The sequence below is a fragment of the Bipolaris oryzae genome (assembly GCF_000523455.1).
Source record: "Bipolaris oryzae ATCC 44560 unplaced genomic scaffold scaffold_145, whole genome shotgun sequence".
NCBI lineage: Eukaryota > Fungi > Ascomycota > Dothideomycetes > Pleosporales > Pleosporaceae > Bipolaris > Bipolaris oryzae.
Genome location: NW_006911421.1, coordinates 56,993 through 73,988, shown reverse-complemented (window position 1 = coordinate 73,988; position 16,996 = coordinate 56,993). Strand labels below are relative to the sequence as shown.

Below are 16,996 nucleotides of genomic sequence, written 5' to 3'. Positions count from 1 at the left end.
GGTAATATGAAAGGGGACACTCTGCTCGACTGCCAACCGCCAGATGCCAACCCGCAATTTGCCAATGACAGCTGGATGCCGCATCTGGCACCCATGATGAGTGCCGTCGCATAGGGCGTCCAGGACGGAAGAGAGAGTGCCAGACAGGCCGGCCTGCCCTGTCCTGCCCTGTCCTGCCTCGCACCCACTCCCTCCCTGCCGTAGCAGCCGTAGTACTGCAAGTAGAGTAGCAGTCGACTGCTGCCAGCATCCGCCCTCCCTCTGCCTCTGCCTCTGCCATCTGCGCGCCCGCCTCAGCGCCGTGTTCCACAGCCTTGGCCTGTGCCATTTGACCCTGATCGCTGTCCTGGCATCCCGGATTGAATGAGGCTTAGCAGCACCCGACTCCCATCATCATCATCATCATCATCACCACCGCCGCCGCCGCCGCCAGCCCCGGCACTGCTGCTGCTGCTGCCGCTGCCATCAACCATCATCTCCTCTGCCATCACCCTGCCGTGACCAATCCACCAACCTCGCCCGACCACCGCGCCCATCCCACAGCCAGCACCGCTTCGCCCTCGCCGCTTGTACTTACCGTCTCCAGCCACGAGGCTTGTTGACCTGTCAGCAGCGGCGTTTGCAGTGCCCGGCGACGTTGCAAGCTTCGCCGACTCCAGATCCCGCGCCTTCCTCGTCAACTTGCTGGGGAAGCCTCCTCCGCACGAGCCAACAGCAGCCCTGGAGTCTCGGATCTAGCTCGACAACACCACCCTACCAACCATTCAACACCACCACCACCAACACCGTCGCTACGAACCCCTCCGCCTGCGAGCGCCCACCCACCCAGGCCCCGCCTCCATCCAGCTCTCTCCCATCCTGGCGCCCGTCGCCCCTTCCGACTGCCCACGTTGCGAGGCCCCCTTTGACCCGAGCTGCGTGTCGGATTCACCCGACGGGAACCATCACCACAGCTCCACCACTCCAACGCGCCCCCCTGCGCCGCCATCGACTCTCCACAATCCATCGCGCCCGCCCCGACTACACGCAGACGACGTCCTCGCGACGCGCTGGGCCCGGTGCTCACCCATTGTCCCGCGCCCGACGTCCATCATCGTCCGCGGCCGCGAGCCGCACTAGACGACAGCCACCATGGGTATCTGCATGAGCACAAACAACGACGATGTCGAGCAAAAGAAGCGCAGCCAGGCCATCGACCGCAAGCTCGAGGAGGACTCGCGCAGGTTACGGCGAGAATGCAAGATCCTGCTGCTGGGTGAGTGGCCAAGAAAAAGCGCTGGCCAGCCCTGCTCTATTCAGCCCTGCTAACCCGCCCCTACAGGTTCCGGAGAGAGTGGCAAGTCGACCATTGTCAAGCAAATGAAGATTATACACCAAAACGGCTACACGCAGGAGGAGCTTGCCATGTACCGCCTGACCATCTACAAGAACGTCATCGACTGTGCAAAGGCTCTTATTGGCGCCATGAGGCAATTCGACATTACGTGCGAGAAACCAGGCAACGCCGAGCTATGCGACTATCTGGCCAACTACACCGTCGATCCAGATCCGGAAAAGCCACTCGATCAAAGAGTAGGCCAGGCCATCACATCCATGTGGCGCGACCCTTGCATACCAAAGGTGCTAGAGCACTCGAGCGAATTCTACCTCATGGACTCTGCGCCCTAGTACGTTTGCGCATCACGTTTCCATCGACTTGGCTGACACTTGTAGCTTCTTCGACGAGGTGGAACGGATATCGGACCCCAACTACGTGCCCGTCGAATCCGACGTCCTACGAGCGCGCACCAAGACAACTGGCATTTATGAAACACGATTTACAATGGGCCAGCTTAGCATCCAGTGCGTGCGCGACTTCAAACATGTGTCTGGTGCTCGGACTAACCTGAAACAGTATGTTTGATGTTGGAGGCCAACGGAGCGAACGCAAGAAATGGATACATTGTTTCGAGAACGTCACATCCATTATTTTCTGCGTAGCCTTGAGCGAATACGACCAGGTATTGCTGGAAGAGAGCTCACAAGTATACACTCCAACCACCTGTTCGTTGGGTCTAGTACTGACTCGCGGCCTAGAATCGAATGATGGAGAGTTTGGTGCTTTTTGACTCGGTAGTCAACAGTCGATGGTTCATGCGAACAAGTATCATTCTCTTCCTAAACAAGGTCGACTTGTTCAAAGCCAAGCTTGCACGATCACCGCTCGGCAACTACTTCCCAGACTACTCGGGCGGCAACGACGTCAACCGTGCCGCAAAATATCTGTTGTGGAGATTTAATCAGGTAAATCGGGCACACCTGAATCTCTATCCTCAGTAAGAATAACATATCCAAACCCCCCCCCCCCCACTATGCACGCCTAACCAAGACAGCCTTACACAAGCCACCGATACATCAAACATCCGACTCGTCTTCGCCGCCGTCAAGGAGACGATACTACAAAATGCGCTCAAAGACTCTGGCATATTGTGATTTGCCCATACAACATCCACGGTCCTCTGTCGCCCGCTCGGCCTCGGGCCTATTGAGTGCTCCGCCTTCGAAATTTGCGCACGCGCGTTCCTCCGTCTACACTTACTACATAATACACGAGCCCTTTTACGATCATTACTCCCGATCGTGCCACTGATGAGGCACACTTGCGGCCACGAACTGGGATTTGGGAGATATCATTGCCTCTAGCTATTGACACATAGAGAGCGCAGCATTGGTGTTTTTGGCGTTGAAAGATTCCCTGGGCCTAGTCCTTTTGTTTTTTCCAATCTTGGGGATGCGAAATGGGGCATCACACTACACACATTTTCGCACACACGCACACACACACATTATCATCGTCGTCTCTCTCTCTGGGAATTGGGAACTGGGCTCTGGGTTTTTTGTTGTTTTATCTTCTGTGTCTTTTTTTTTGACCTTGTTGTTCTTTGGAATTTTTGTCCCTAACCCGCATTCATCTTCTTTTTCTTTTCTTCTTTCTCTCGTGCCTAGTTTCGACCTATCTCAACCCGCCCGATATCTCCCGCTTTTTTTTATCTTTTTTTTTATCTGGTCCAACTGGTTTAGCCCTCTGTCTCTCTCTCTCTGTCGTGTGTGTGTGGTATGTTGTGTGTACGTGTGTGGAATTGAGAAAGAAAAAGTTGAATTGGAACATTTTTCACTCCCTTCCTCTTCCCTTTCTCCCCTTCTTCCGCTTTTTGTGACTCGGGGTTTCGCCCGGTTTTTAGTCAAAATGGGAAGCACAGCGGAGAGAGGGTTGCGGCAAATAACCACCGTTTTTCTTGTACGCTTATATTAAAGCCTTCTCTCTTTTATGACGCTTTTTCTCCCCCTCAAGCTCTATTTCCTCTATCCCTCCCGTTTTCTTTTTACAAGTTTCTCTTATATCGAGGTCTACACACACACACACACCATTGCTACAACTATGCAAAGGATGTGTCGTGCTGGCGGGGGAAGTACCGTCGGATGGAAGGGGGCGGGGGCCTTTTTTTTACTCCAAAAAAAGGGAAAAAGATGTCTAAGATACTGTCTGGAACACTTTTCTTTGGATTACTATTTGTTTGTATTTTGAGTCCTAGGACATCTTTTGGCTTGGCTTGGTCTTTTTTTACTACAAACTCGGGCCTGAGCGGTTGTATGTGGCTGAGAGGTTTCCAATCAACTATGATTCGGTACTCTTTTGCGGAAATTCTCTATAGTATACTATCCATGTCTTTTCTAGCTGGAAGGAAGTGTGGTGCGGGGGGGACTTTCTGGAGGGTGGGGGTTGCTAGTGCTGGGTGCTATATATATGTAATGGTATACGGTCGAATTATTACTAAAAAACTATTATATTGTTCATATTGTAACTGGTATACTGTCACCCATTGCGAAAGGTCTACATTACTGACTGTGTTGTTGAGTTTGCTTTCCTTTTTTTGGAAAGATGTAAGATGTCACAAGCTCTACACTCGCTGTTTCGTCTACTAGCATTTTTCTTTCTTTCCTTTACTCTCCTACCAAAACGTCGGACATTGCTTATATGTGAAACTAGTTACTAAACACCTCGCGTCTCCGTCTTACCTAATAAGAGCCATCGCTTTTCCATGCGCGTATGGCGCTTCGTAGCGTAACCGCAGTCAACGCACCGCACGTGACTGCTGCATTCATAGTCCATACCGCCTCCACCATACCTCTCTGACCAACTATCGAACACCACGCGTATACACTCATGTGTGTTGAGTTGTTGACTCCCTCACCGCGCATCCCATCTCCATCGTTGACCCAGAAAAGAAAAGAAAAAAGGGTCCATGTATCGAGGGCACGTGAACATATATATATCTCTCCTTCATTTTTTTGTCGTGTCCTCGAACGACGGATGGCCCGTTGCTGCAGCGCATACGTAGTATTGAAGGACCGTGAGGAGCATGTGACCGTGTATCCCCCCCCCCCATGTTGGTCTTGCAAGAGAAAGACGGTAACGGTGTAGAAATGAATACACGGATACACCGCACATTGCTATCCGTGACAAGGAATCAATGCACAAAAAGTGAGAGATGGCGCGTCTTCTTCTTCTTCTTTTCCGAGATACGGAAAAGAACAAGAAGAAGAGGGAAGTAGACATGCGAATACCACGGTACGGTACTCGGAACAATCTCCCCTTCCGTCTTCGTTAGTACCTTGACACCCCCCCAAACTTTCATCCGCATCTTGTGCACATTTAAAAAAAACAACCCCCCCGCCAAGACATCCTCTCCCTCATGACCAAGAGAGAAAAAAAAAGGGGGGGGGGGGGGAAGTACGAGGAAATAACGATGTGACATCCACCCCGCCCCAGCCCCAGCCCCAGCCCAAAAACCAAGCAAGTAAAAGCACAGGAGGAGTCAAGAAGGGGGGGGAGAGGGGGAGGCTCGGCGGCGGCGGCGCGGGGCGCAGGCGCGGGCGGAGCGGTGTATTGTTTGCTCGTCTTGGCTTCCCTTGCTTTTTTTCTCTCTTCCCAGTCTTATCAATGTTGCTGTGTTTTTGTCATGGAAGGATTCGTGTCTCAACCCCTCCCCCCTTTTAGCATCGAGTATTTGATTTTTCAGAGACTCGATGTGTTTGTGTTAGGTAAAACGGTATTTGCTGTTGTTGAACACTTAAAAAAAAACACACACATGCAGACGTGGTGGTAGTCATGATTGTGAATAATCGTACGAGGCACGCCATGGTTGTTTGGTCTTAATGGTTTGGTTTACATAGTAGTAGTAGTTTGCAACTATTATCAGGCCACTGTTGCAAGGGACTCAACGTATAAGCACGTTTAAGCTTTTTTTCCCTTTCCCATGTAGCCAGGGTTCTTGTTTGAGGGTCCTGCTTAATGTGGAGAAGAACAAGGGGGAATCAAGTGTTACAAGGTGTCTGTTTAGGGGATGGCCACGCGGGAAAAGAGTGGAGAAGATGATGTTGCTGTTACGAGAATTGGAATGGCCGGCGGAGTGGGGGGTTGGGTGGGTGGATGGCAAGGTTTTTCTCCACCGCTGCAGCCACATGGTATTATTCTTGCATCACACTTGGAACAGCACATCAAAAGGCAAGAAAAAAAAAGAGGGTGTCCTCAGGTGATACTGTCATTTTTTTTGGTCCGAGTATCTTAGTTCGCCCGCTTATTCCTAGCTAGCTGGAATCCCACAAATGAATCAAAACGCCTATTCCATGCCGTCCCACCCAAAACCACCGAGCCGCGAGTGATTTTTTGTCATGTTGATATCGACTTCTGAAAGGATAAAGGAAAAAAAGATGAAATGGTATCGTAACATCGTAAACGCCAATGCAGCAATATGCTTTTAAAGCTCAAGGTGCTGCATGTTGCAACTGAAAGTTGTTGCCGGGACAGTGTAGGGCAAACTGCTCTTGCAGCTACTGGCTTGCACGAGAAGCATCTACTCGATGTTGGACAAGAAAGCCGACCTCTCGAAGCTCATGCGCCTCTGTCGCTCAGCAGCGCTCATCTCCTTAAGACTGCCCGGCGGGGCAGCATACTTCGCATTAACCGCAAGAGGAGAGAATATCTTAAGGCCAAGGATTGGTGAATCGTCATGTTTTGTGGCGGTGGGAGAAGATGGCGGGCTGAGAGTGCTAGCCTCTGAGGGCGGAGCTCCGATGCTTGAGTTGCTGGAGATGGAGGATACGGACTGATGACGTCCGCTGTTCTGTCGGTTGGAAAGAAACCCGTGAGCAGGCACGAGGGGCTCTGCGGCAGGTACAGCTGCGACGGTTTTCTTGACGGGAGTGTTGACAGCGAGAAACGACGTGGGGAAGGGGATGTGGTAGGTTGGGCGGGTGGAAGCCATTGCGCCAGGATGGATGTTGATGTTGAGTAGAGAAGTGGTTGTTTTTTTTGGCTTAGGGCGAATGAGTATTTGTAAGTGATAAGGATGGATTTGGTGGAGTGTGGTGTTTGTGTGTTGTGGGGGAGTGACCGAGAGGCCGAGGGCAGTCCTTATATGTGAACAGAGGGGTATGCGTAATGGAGGAGTGACAAGACTAGAGTCGTCCGTGGGTAAGGCCGTAGCGCTGCCAAGTGAGTTTCCGCTGAGCCTTGCGTGTGTTAAATGGGCCCTGTAACTGGCTGGAACGGCTTGGGGATCTACCAAAAGCAACTGAGACGCTTCCAAAGTAGGCGCTTGTGGAGCTAGTGGGCAACTAGTCTATGGATAACTCCGCTTAGCATAAAAGAGCTGGTTCCGCAGAGGACCTGGGGCCTAGGGTTGCAGCGCGGGATGTTGCAGATGCTTCCGCGCGCTTGAGCTTGGCGGACCAGTTGCGCTTGAAAATGTCGATAGTATTGGTGCGGCAGGCTTCCGGTGAAGGCGGCTTCGTTGACAGATAAGACTGCAAACAGGTGCGCGTTTCAACTGCGTAAGCCTCTTGTGTGTGCAAGTATGATCGACGGCGAATCTGAGGCTGTTTGTGGGGCTCGACGAGCTTGGCAAGATAGATGCACAGGCAAAAGGGTGTTTCTTGTAAGTTCAGTAGCGTATCACTGCTTGGTGGTGGTGTAGTTTATTGGTTGCCGGACGGTTTTGGGTATGCCGAGACTGGCAAGGCGCGCTTGGTGGTGGCTAGGGCTTGGAAGTAGATGGGCGAGTACCAAGATGGCTTGGCAAGAAGGTTAATTGTTTGACGCGGCGGAGTGGAGATTGGATAGACTACTGTGATTGAGGAAGAAGAAAGGGTGGCCATGTCGAGCGCTTGTGAATTAATAGCATAGGCAGTCACGGCGATAAGATTTGTCGGAAGCGTCGGTCCAAAGGGTGGTCGCACGGGTGGCAAGTGAATGGTGAGCAGAGAGGGACCGACATGGCGGCGGCGGCATGGGCGGGGGAGTCGACTGAACAGGAGTGGACAGGAGTCGAGGGCATGGTGGAAATGTGCAAAGCTGGGATGCAGGCTGCCGGTGCTTGGTCGGTGGGTGGAGTAGACAGGAGAGCATGATCCACCACGTTGATGTAGCTAGAGTGCTCGGTGGCTAGCACTCGTGGGGGGGCGTTTCTGACCAAGCAATGGCTGCATCAGGTAAGAGAATGACGCGACGCTCTCCCGCCGCCGTGTCGTGGTCGCGCTATAGGCTCGTAGGGTGGTAGGCTCATTTCCTCGACGGCGCAGAGGACAGCAGTAGGCGTGCATACGACACCTCACGTCGTTGGTGCCATGTCATGGTCATTTGCTTTTCAGCGAACGTTCCTGGGGGGGAGGGGAAATGTCTAACCAGTCTCGGGGGGCACATGATGCGGGGGTTGCGCATCGGTCGCAGGCGGATCCGCGCCATGCTGTCCACCACCTCCTCCGGTCATGCTAAGCCGAAGATAGCCTCGGAGCCTCGATACCACGGCATGGGGGAGACGGGGGAGGGGGGAGGGGGCGTGGGTTGAAAGACTTCACCACTCGCGGCGTGCGCCATGGCGTGAGATGGAGAAAAAGATGGGAGAGTTCCGGCGGAGCTTACCCGAGCAAATTCCTCCGGAGCTGCATCTCGCTATTGCTATCTTATCTCCGCTGCTCCTACTGTGTAAGTACCTACTAAGCGACGGCCCCTGCAGACGCGACCTTCTACAACAGACATAGGTACGCGCGCTTCAGCTACATCTCACACAGCTACGCCTCATGCTCGACTACACGACACTCTACATTCGGCGCTTCTAGGCCGTTGCCCATCCCTGCATCCACCGGCCATATCCCCAGATGTATACCGGCTATCTCTACACGCACCAGCCTCCCTTACTCTCCTTGCAAAGATCTTCGTTATGCATACATACACCGGCAGCTTAGAGTATAGCAGCAACAAACTTCAATACACCTGAAACCCATGCCTGTAACAGCCTACCCGTCTTATCTTGACATCTGTCATCGATCGAAAACTTAGTCCCACGGAGCCAACCACCTGCGCTACCACATACCTCGTGCATTCCAGGCCAGCCACAGCGGCCCACCTATGCCATGGAAACTCACCTTAACTCCATCTCATTTTTAATATGTGTGATGGATCCTTATGTCCGGCTTAGATGCGACCCTCAACAACTGTCCAGGTGGCGACATGTAAGCAGAGCCACCTGGACGAGCACACGTCCGGTCGGTCCGCACCAGTAGACATCGAATCCCTTGGAATTGGTTTTGGTGTCTTTTTTTTCGAAAAAAAGACGTCATGATTCAATGTCACGCATTAGCCATGGCCACACCAATCGTGCAGCCAGTCCCAAAGCATGACCTCCTGCATGGCCACTCTGAATCCGCTTCCTCTGCCAGGCCTATAATAAGACGACGTATGCACGTCTGCATCTTGCCCACCTGCCAAAAACACACTCCCCCTAGCCTGTTTCCATCCTGCAAAGGCTGCCGGCTGCCGTGGCGCCAACAGCGAGGGATGCACACCAAGGAATCGTGAAATAAGCGGTGTGACTTAGATCCAACTTGCCCTGTCATGCTGGCCCGTGTGAGCCACCAACCCCACACTGTGCCCATAGTCCGGTGAAAGAGTGCGGAGTACCAAGAAAAAAACACCACTAGAATATTTCAACAAGCTGGAAGACGTCTCGGAGCATTTTTTTTCTTTTCGTTCTAGAACTAGAAGAATGCCTCAATACACTAAACAAGTGTGTGTCAAAGAAATATCCCGAGTGTAGCGGAAATGCTTGACCGGAGACTGTGTGACTGACTAGATGGTAACACGCATGAACCATTGTCAAGGGATCATTGACCATGAAGTGTCCTCGCACATAGCGGTTAGTATAGCTGTTGCATCGATACGAGCGAGATTAGCGCAAGTTGGTGGAGCATGGCGCATTTCTCGCAGCTGAGAACCCCCAAGAACGATTGGTCCTACTCTGCTTGCTGCAGAATACTTTCAAGTCATCGAATGACATTCAAAAAAAAAGAACCAGACATAAGATTTCTTTTCAAGGCGTTCCTGGATGATATCATCAAACTGTATTTCTGTTGCCCGCACCTAAAACACCAAGCCGGACACACGTAGTCTACGTCTTTATCTTTTGACAGCCGCAACCTTACAAGTGATCGGCTCACTTTCCATGTGCATGCCACATCCCACATCAAGACCCATTGGGAATTTAAGCTGTTTTAACGTTCCGGTAAGAGTACGTTGCCGTTGCTGTATCAAAGTGGGGTCAGCACTACTAGTCACAACACCAACATTCGCAAGCGTTGGCGTCTTTATGCATCGCAGAAAAAAAAGCTTGAACAAACGCTAAAGCATGTGATAATCAGATTCTGACGCCTCGTCCCGGAAGTCTGTTAGTGTATCTAGTGCGTCAGTGACGCGTAATTTTGACCAGGGACGTGGGGTATAAGCTGCGTGTGTGCACCGGAGGGGTTGTCCTAGGGTACGCGTCAAGCCTCTTGTACTACTACCATCGGAGTATGTGGGCAGTCATTGATAAGGATTGGCCGACCTTCACTCAATCAACATGCTCGTTTGGCAGAGGCTTTGGCGATCGCAATCCTGACTGCGACCTGTCATTGCACATTTGTTTCGCCAATGAATATCATAATCTTCTAATGGCCACAGATCACAATCTGCCAGTCCAATCAACACACCTGCATAGACACCTGACCCTTTTTCCAATCCATACATCAAAAAATCAAGCAACGATCATCAAGGCAAGTTACAAACACGTCTGCACCTATGTAGTGGTTGCGCAGAGCCCATGTGTTGGCGCTCCAAATCATTAGGGCCTTGGCACTGGACGTTCAGAAGGTCTTCCGACGCCTACTGATAGTCACCATTCTTGCTTTTTCCTTCTTGCTATCTGGTAAACGTACCCCGCATCCACAACTATTGTTGCAGTGAGGACCAAAGTATTTTTTGGAATGATCTACGCCAAGTCGGAGGTGTTCGTGGCCTTGAACTTGGGCACTTTTGGTACTATTTTTGCTTGTTTTCTAATTGAGAGAACGGTCATTCAGCATTACTGGTACTTGCGAAGGTATTGTGAATTCATATTCAATATGGATGTATATGGTTTGAATAGCAACGGCCATGAGAAGGATAGGAGTGTTGCTGCAAAATCGATGTTTTCATTCGTCTCTTCTCTTCTCTTCTATACTGCCATGCTTTTTCACCAAGTTCATCTCTCAGCAAGTTGTCATGTCACCTCAATCCATCCGAGTCCTTTACTTTCACCTCAATTAATTTGCAATGTCTATTGACACACCCGTTTCTCGGCTCACGTTTCGTCAGTCTACGTCTCGAGACATGATCTTGCATTTGAGCCTGGCTGCATTGTGGCATACACATTGATAGTTCTATTCCCAATCTCATATTCGAATCTTCCGCTGGTCGTCTTTTCTCTCCCACATTCAATCTGATCACTACAAACTTGTAATACTGTACCTTCGAAGCAGTCATCTCTCACTATCATATCACTTTCCACTGTTATCCTACTATATGAACCACTGCTGAGCGATCTCGGCCGCCTTTCAGAAGGCTTTGGAACCTGATAGATATCAGCCCGTTATCGTCTCGCCTAATCAGTCTGATTCTCTCATCACTGTGAGGGCCAGGGGCGCTAAGTACGCTGCACATATCGTCACGCAGGCCTCACTCCTCACTCCTACCTTCAGATTCCCACAACACCATTCACTTCACCATGTAAACGCAGAATCTGCAAGAAGCTCGGCCTCGGCCTTGGCTTGTGCTTGAAAAATACGCACATAAAGTCCACTTACCCGCTATCACCTCTACCCTTCACCTTCTTGTCACTAACCTCCCACACTCCCTCTGACCAAGCCACCAACTCTGGTGGTCTTGCCTCAGATTACCACTCAACAAGATGGACGCCACCGAGCTCGCAGGTAAGCATACCACACTCGACGAGACTTTGATCAGTTCTCACAACAGCAGCCGTCCAAAAACGTCTCAAGGAAATTCACCTCTACGCCACTTACGGCCCCGCCAATGAGAACGATCCAGGTAAGTGTAACCAACCGCCTTCAGTAGGTTCATCTACTCAGTACTAACGCACAAAGACCCGTTCGATGAGATTCGTCAAGCCGAATTCGGCAATGCTCTCCCACACGAAGAAAGCGAGGACAAAGTCCTCGATCCCACCAAAGTAATATCCTCTCCTCCCCCATCCTCACCATCCACCTCCAAACTAACCATACAACCAGAAGCTCCCCTTTCTCCCCACGGAGATTCTCACTGAGATAATGTCCCACACCAACCCATCGGACCTCCCCGCCCTGCGTCAGACCAGCAAGCGCTTCCGCTTCGCCGCCAAATCCCTCTTTGGTAAGCGCCTCGTCAACTCCCGCACCTTATACCCCACCTACACGAGCCTTTCCTCCTTCCTGGCCTTGCTCCTCATCGACCCATCCTACCCCCACCTCGTCCGCACCCTCTCGTTGGTAAGCGAGCACGCTGCACCCAACCCGTACGGCTACGATTGGGCATGGGAGGAGCTTCAGAACAGGGAGCGAACAGGTCCTACGCGCGTTGATCGCATCATCAAGCAGCGTATTGAGATGCATCATGAGCGGTGGTGCGCGAGCAGTGCGGCGTTTGTCTTCGGAGGGGGCTATAGGGATATGTTGAGTAAGTTAACCCTTACTACTCCCCCCGTCACTCCTTCGCTCCTGTGTTCCTTTCCGTTTCGTTTGTCTTCGTTGCGCCATGTGTCTGTGTGTGTACTGGGTAACTCATTACAACTCCCACACCCAGCTATCATCTTCAAACGCCTCCCCGCGCTCCAGACGATCCGCCTGCGCAAGTTGTCTCTCGGTGAGAACATTCCTGGACCAGACGGCATCGAGCTTCTCCAAGGAGCACTACAGGACTTGTCGTTTTACCGTCCTGGGTTGCCGGTCAACCGTGTCTTCTATGGAGAGTGGCAGTACGACATGGTCTACCAGTGCATCACGACGCTCATTGACGAGTACGGAGACGAGTACATCTGGGACGGGGCGGGTCCCCAAGCAGATTGTCGTGCAGATGCTCTCGCTGCGGTGAAGAGGACCAAGAGCAAGGCTGTTGTTGTCAAGACTAAGAGGGGATTTGTTGAAGAAATCGACGAAGATTCTGACGACGAGATGCACGATAACGATTCCGACGACGACATGTTCAACGAGGATGATGACGACTGAGAAAAGCACCGGTGCACTCATCATCATCATCATCAACAACAACAACAACAACGTTGATTGACTTTCCCGAACCCCAATTGAGAGGGCGAGACGGAAGTTTGGGCTGCTACTGGGTCAATTGTACGATATTTGCGGATTTGTGCATTGTCCTTGATGGACTGAGATTGCCATTTACGATGATCTGAGATTGCGGTTTGAGAGGTGATACCCGCCAAGGTGGAAGATGAACATGGATTGACATATGGTGGTGGAGAGACCAGTCACCGGTAGTAGCCCCGCGACGACGACGACGATGATGATGATGATTTCAACAAAAAAGTACACATACAACAAAACGACACATACAGCAAAACGAAACATACAACGGAAACGACACATATAGCAAAATAACGTAATGCAACTCAATATCATGGTGGACACTTAAAATCATTTTTCTTTTTCTTTTTTTGCGTGATATCTATACATGTATCCCTTCAACTCTCCCCAAACGCAAACACCCTCCAGTTTTTCCCCAACTGGGCCACCCCATCTTCCAACTCCCACCCCTTAATCTTACATATCCTGCGCACAATGTCTTCAAGCCTCCTATCCATTTCCTCACCAGCAGTATGCAAATCGCTCTCAACAAGCAGCATATGATCCGGCACCGTCCTGACCATCTCCGCAAAACTCTCCGGCGTCTCCTCATCCATCTTATCGGAGAGATTAATCGCAGTGCTGAAACTCGCAAAGACTTGCGCTGGGATAGCCGGATTGAGATACTGTTTGAAATTCGACACGTTGCCCGAGTAAGAATGAAGACAGATGCGTGGTGGATAGGGCTTTGCTTCCTTTTCCTTGCCCACATGACTCGTTCCCTCTGCATCCGCTTCAATCGCAGCCTCAGCAGCCGGATGATCGACCCCACGTTTCTTGCGCTCCCGCTTGCTCAGTACCTGCTTCTCGTGGCCCTTCCAGAGCTCAGATAGGACTTCCAGCACCAGTCCGTGGGCTTGGACTCCGTGCACGCTTACGCCCCGGTTCATTTCCGCTGCGAGCTGGAGTTGCAGTTTGAAAATCTTCTTCTGGTGCGAGGGGCTGGCGCGGAAGGGGGTAAGGCGCCGTCCTTCGCGCCCGCCGGGAGTCAGGCTGTTGTCGCGTTTGCACCAGAGATCTGGGGTTCCGGTCCAGGACTCGGGGATGCGGAAGGAGCGGTCGAGTCCGATTTCGCCGACAAGAGCGTAGGGGTATTGTTGTAGGTGGTGGCGGGTGTGGGATAGGAAGGTGCTAAAGGGGGTGGGGTCGGGGAGGGAGAGGTAGGTTTGGATGTCTTCTTCGCTGGGGTTTTCGCGAGAGGGATGTAGGGCTGTTTTGTAGTGTGCAATCTTGGTTTCTCCGGTAAGGTTTCCTTGCTCTTTGAAACTGCTATCTGGGTCGATATCTGACGTGAGGTACATTTGGTGTGAGAACCACGGGTGCCAGCCGAAACATGGGACGATGCATTCTTCTCTTGACCATTGGGAGGGATCTGCAGATCTGATGGTGTGCTTATCCGCTGTAGCAGTTACGAGATCTTGATCTTCGGCTCTTGTTGCCATGACAGTAAGTACTCGTGCTTTCATATTTTGTATTATTTCGATGCTGGACATGGTATCGGTGGGATGACAATGCGCATCGTAGACACCCAGATGCCATGGGAAGTTTTCTTCATTGCTATTTTTCGTCGCCATTGTAGTCAATATGATATATTTTGTTAAATTCTCCGCTTTTTAAATTGTATCTGATGTTCTGGGTTGCAAGTCTGAAATGTGGTCTTGAGTATGACGTAGATGTGAGGCTGGTCGGAGCAGCCTTTTTCCGCTTCCCGTCATCAAAGGGCCTTCTACGCTGCATCGATCGCTGGGGTATCCATACCAGGCGACGGGGAATTTACTTCCACATGACTTAAAAAGGAAAAACAGGGCAGGTATGAATTGTCAATACTCGACATGTCTTGCATTTGGACTACCCAAAAACTAAGCTATGTACAACAAAAGGGGATGCTATTTTACATGGCCTCCTCCTTATTCGCTTTCATTACAACTAGTCCTTGTCACCCATTTGAGAGGGCGTCTCGCATGCCAACAAGACACAACGAGGAAAAAATAAAAAAAAACAGAAAAACAAAAATACAAATACAGACGCATATACCCAATTGCACCTTGTTTCTCCCACCGGACAATTAGGGAAAAAGAAAATGCGATGCAGACTTGTATAGGCCGTGGTAGGTGTGAACTAGCAAAACAAAGCAAAGAAAGGAAACCTCACCAATGATGGAGAACCCCAAGAGATAAACGCCATAGCTATGCCAAACTTATGGATCTCAGGAGTAAAATGACTTAATGGAAGGAGCACGGGAATGCAGGCGGCTAGGAAAACGGAGGGGGTGCGAGTACGTGGGAAGCCGTTGCTTGGATGACGAGGCTGATGCATGTAGGAGGGCGTAGTTGGCTTTGGTACTGCGCTCGGGCAAAATAATATCAGTCACCAGTTGAGGACTGTGTCTAGTATGATACAAGGGTGTGAAGGAGTGTGGAGAATATAGAGGCGGTGACGGTCAAGGCACTACCTTGCTACACGGTGAATCAACCTAGACAAGCATGTTAGTGATAAAGGGAACGATGGTGATGATGGCCAGGCAAATCATGTACCTTAGAGTGCTAATAGCAAATGTGGCAATCCACGCAATGAGGGCAATGAAGAGCGTGGCCGTCAGGCCCTTTTGTCTCTCACAGATGCTCATTCTGTAAGGGCAAGAATTTTCGCTGCCGGATTCAACGCATGCCCATTTCTCATCAGTGAGGGCCTGAAAAGCTAAACTAAGGTTGGCAGACTCGAAGACAATAAAGGCCAAGTCGAGGAAGATCAACGACATTTTGGCATTGTGTGAACGCAGTCCGAGGGGTTTCGACGTGTACTCGTCGTAGGTGATGTAGAGGGTGTAGATGATTGCTACAATGTCGACAAGGATGGCCATCCATGTCGACGAGTTGTTGCTGCAGCCATTGTTGTCCGAATGGCGGTAGATAGAAGCTGCTAGAGAGAGGGCGAGGGTAGAGAAGACGAGCACAAAGGCACGGATCACGGCAGGGACCATGGGATGGTTCATCACGGTGTTGTGGAAGCGTACAAAAGCGTGCCTTCTTTTCTCCGACGTAAAGAGCCAGAAGCCCTTGATCTGTTCCTTGGGCGCACTCTCGCCAATGGGCTCCCATTTTTGCTCGAGGTCGGGCATGTTCTCCTTCATCCAATCGTCGTCTACAATCTGGCCGCGTGACGAGATGGGGCGGTCGAGGTTGGAGCCCTGGGTGAACTGTTTCCACTTGGGAGCACTGTCGCTAACTGGGGTGCCCAGGGTGACGGGGGCGCCCTCGCGGACATGATCAAACTTGCGACCCGGGACGTTTGACTTTGGCGTCGGGCAGAAGTTGTGGGTTGCATGGCGGACCGTAGTGGGCGTCCGGGGCAGGAGGAAAGAGGTGGCATCGGCATCGTCCTCGTCTTCGGCAGACTGGACCCAAGGAGGCAGTGAGCGTACAGCACGCTGGCGTTCCCTGTTCTCCGCGCTCGCGGTCAGGCTTCGGTTCGAGGACGCCAGGGTGCGCGGAGTGCTGGAGATGGAGTACGACTGGCTCTTCCGGGCGGGGCCTCCGTCGTGGCTGTCCTTGGAGACGCCCGAGACGGCGCTGATGCGGGACTGGGGGCGCTGGAATGAGTGCGGGTGCGAGTGCAGCGACGAGGACGAGGGCGGCGGGATGGGCGAGGGCAGTAGCCTGTTTGGCTGTGCTGGGGCGGGGGCAGTCGGGGTGTTAGTGGTGGTGGAGGCGGCCGAGGACGAAGGCGAGGGCGAGGACGAGGTCATGGCCGGGGCGCTGGAGGAGGCATTTGGACTGGAGACGTGGGCGCTCCCCTGGGCGGCAGCCACGTCTGGGCGAAGCAAGGCGGCCGCGTCGGTGAGGCCAACGGGGTCGATGTCATTGTTGTCCGTCTTTGTGGGCTCGCCCATGGGAGTGCTGGTCATGCTTGTCGGAGGATGTCAGGGGCGTCCTCGTCGCACCAGCGGTTCCCTTGAACAAGGCGCCCGTCCCTGATGTCAGATGTTGCGCCCAAGCAAGATTCGAAGGGGGGTGGTTGGAAGCTTGGCGCCAACGCAGCGCGGCAGAGGAGCAGTTAGGTGGGAGCAAAGTAAACAAGACGCGCACACAGCATCGTCCAGCAGGGCGGCGGTCTGGCGAGGCGGGCGGGCGCAGCGGACAGCGCAGACAGGTCAGACAGGCCAGGCGGCGCGGGAGCTGTGTGTTGAGCGTTGGAGCGCTGCCGTCAAAGTGTGGGTGGTGGAGCGTTGCGAGGCCCGTTCACCCAGAGG

General features: G+C 52.1%; 6 protein-coding genes across 6 annotated transcripts; 3 read left to right on the top strand and 3 right to left on the bottom strand.

Annotated features, from left to right (window-relative positions):
- Positions 1 to 1,143: 1,143 nt before the first annotated feature.
- COCMIDRAFT_103618 (uncharacterized protein) lies at positions 1,144 to 2,472 on the top strand (the record flags this gene model as incomplete). Its single annotated transcript, XM_007692924.1, has 6 exons — positions 1,144 to 1,255; positions 1,322 to 1,667; positions 1,714 to 1,842; positions 1,895 to 2,024; positions 2,077 to 2,315; positions 2,373 to 2,472. The coding sequence occupies 6 exons, from the start codon at positions 1,144 to 1,146 to the stop codon at positions 2,470 to 2,472; spliced, it is 1,056 nt and encodes a 351-aa protein (XP_007691114.1).
- A 1,388-nt stretch (positions 2,473 to 3,860) lies between these two features.
- On the top strand, positions 3,861 to 4,034 carry COCMIDRAFT_103623 (uncharacterized protein; the record flags this gene model as incomplete). The annotated part of the gene is made up of 1 exon (XM_007692923.1): positions 3,861 to 4,034. A coding segment is annotated over one exon (174 nt), but the record flags the coding sequence as incomplete, so codon positions are not given.
- Positions 4,035 to 5,894: 1,860 nt separating this feature from the next.
- Positions 5,895 to 6,305, bottom strand: COCMIDRAFT_8037 (uncharacterized protein; the record flags this gene model as incomplete). The annotated part of the gene is made up of 1 exon (XM_007692902.1): positions 5,895 to 6,305. The coding sequence occupies one exon, from the start codon at positions 6,303 to 6,305 to the stop codon at positions 5,895 to 5,897; it is 411 nt and encodes a 136-aa protein (XP_007691092.1).
- Positions 6,306 to 11,300: 4,995 nt separating this feature from the next.
- Positions 11,301 to 12,612, top strand: COCMIDRAFT_39561 (uncharacterized protein; the record flags this gene model as incomplete). The annotated part of the gene is made up of 5 exons (XM_007692909.1): positions 11,301 to 11,322; positions 11,372 to 11,440; positions 11,497 to 11,582; positions 11,641 to 12,064; positions 12,191 to 12,612. The coding sequence occupies 5 exons, from the start codon at positions 11,301 to 11,303 to the stop codon at positions 12,610 to 12,612; spliced, it is 1,023 nt and encodes a 340-aa protein (XP_007691099.1).
- A 473-nt stretch (positions 12,613 to 13,085) lies between these two features.
- COCMIDRAFT_103655 (uncharacterized protein) lies at positions 13,086 to 14,321 on the bottom strand (the record flags this gene model as incomplete). The annotated part of the gene is made up of 1 exon (XM_007692922.1): positions 13,086 to 14,321. The coding sequence occupies one exon, from the start codon at positions 14,319 to 14,321 to the stop codon at positions 13,086 to 13,088; it is 1,236 nt and encodes a 411-aa protein (XP_007691112.1).
- An 899-nt stretch (positions 14,322 to 15,220) lies between these two features.
- On the bottom strand, positions 15,221 to 16,492 carry COCMIDRAFT_103639 (uncharacterized protein; the record flags this gene model as incomplete). The annotated part of the gene is made up of 1 exon (XM_007692921.1): positions 15,221 to 16,492. One exon carries the CDS (start codon positions 16,490 to 16,492, stop codon positions 15,221 to 15,223), a length of 1,272 nt encoding a protein of 423 aa, XP_007691111.1.
- Between the last annotated feature and the right edge of the window lie 504 nt (positions 16,493 to 16,996).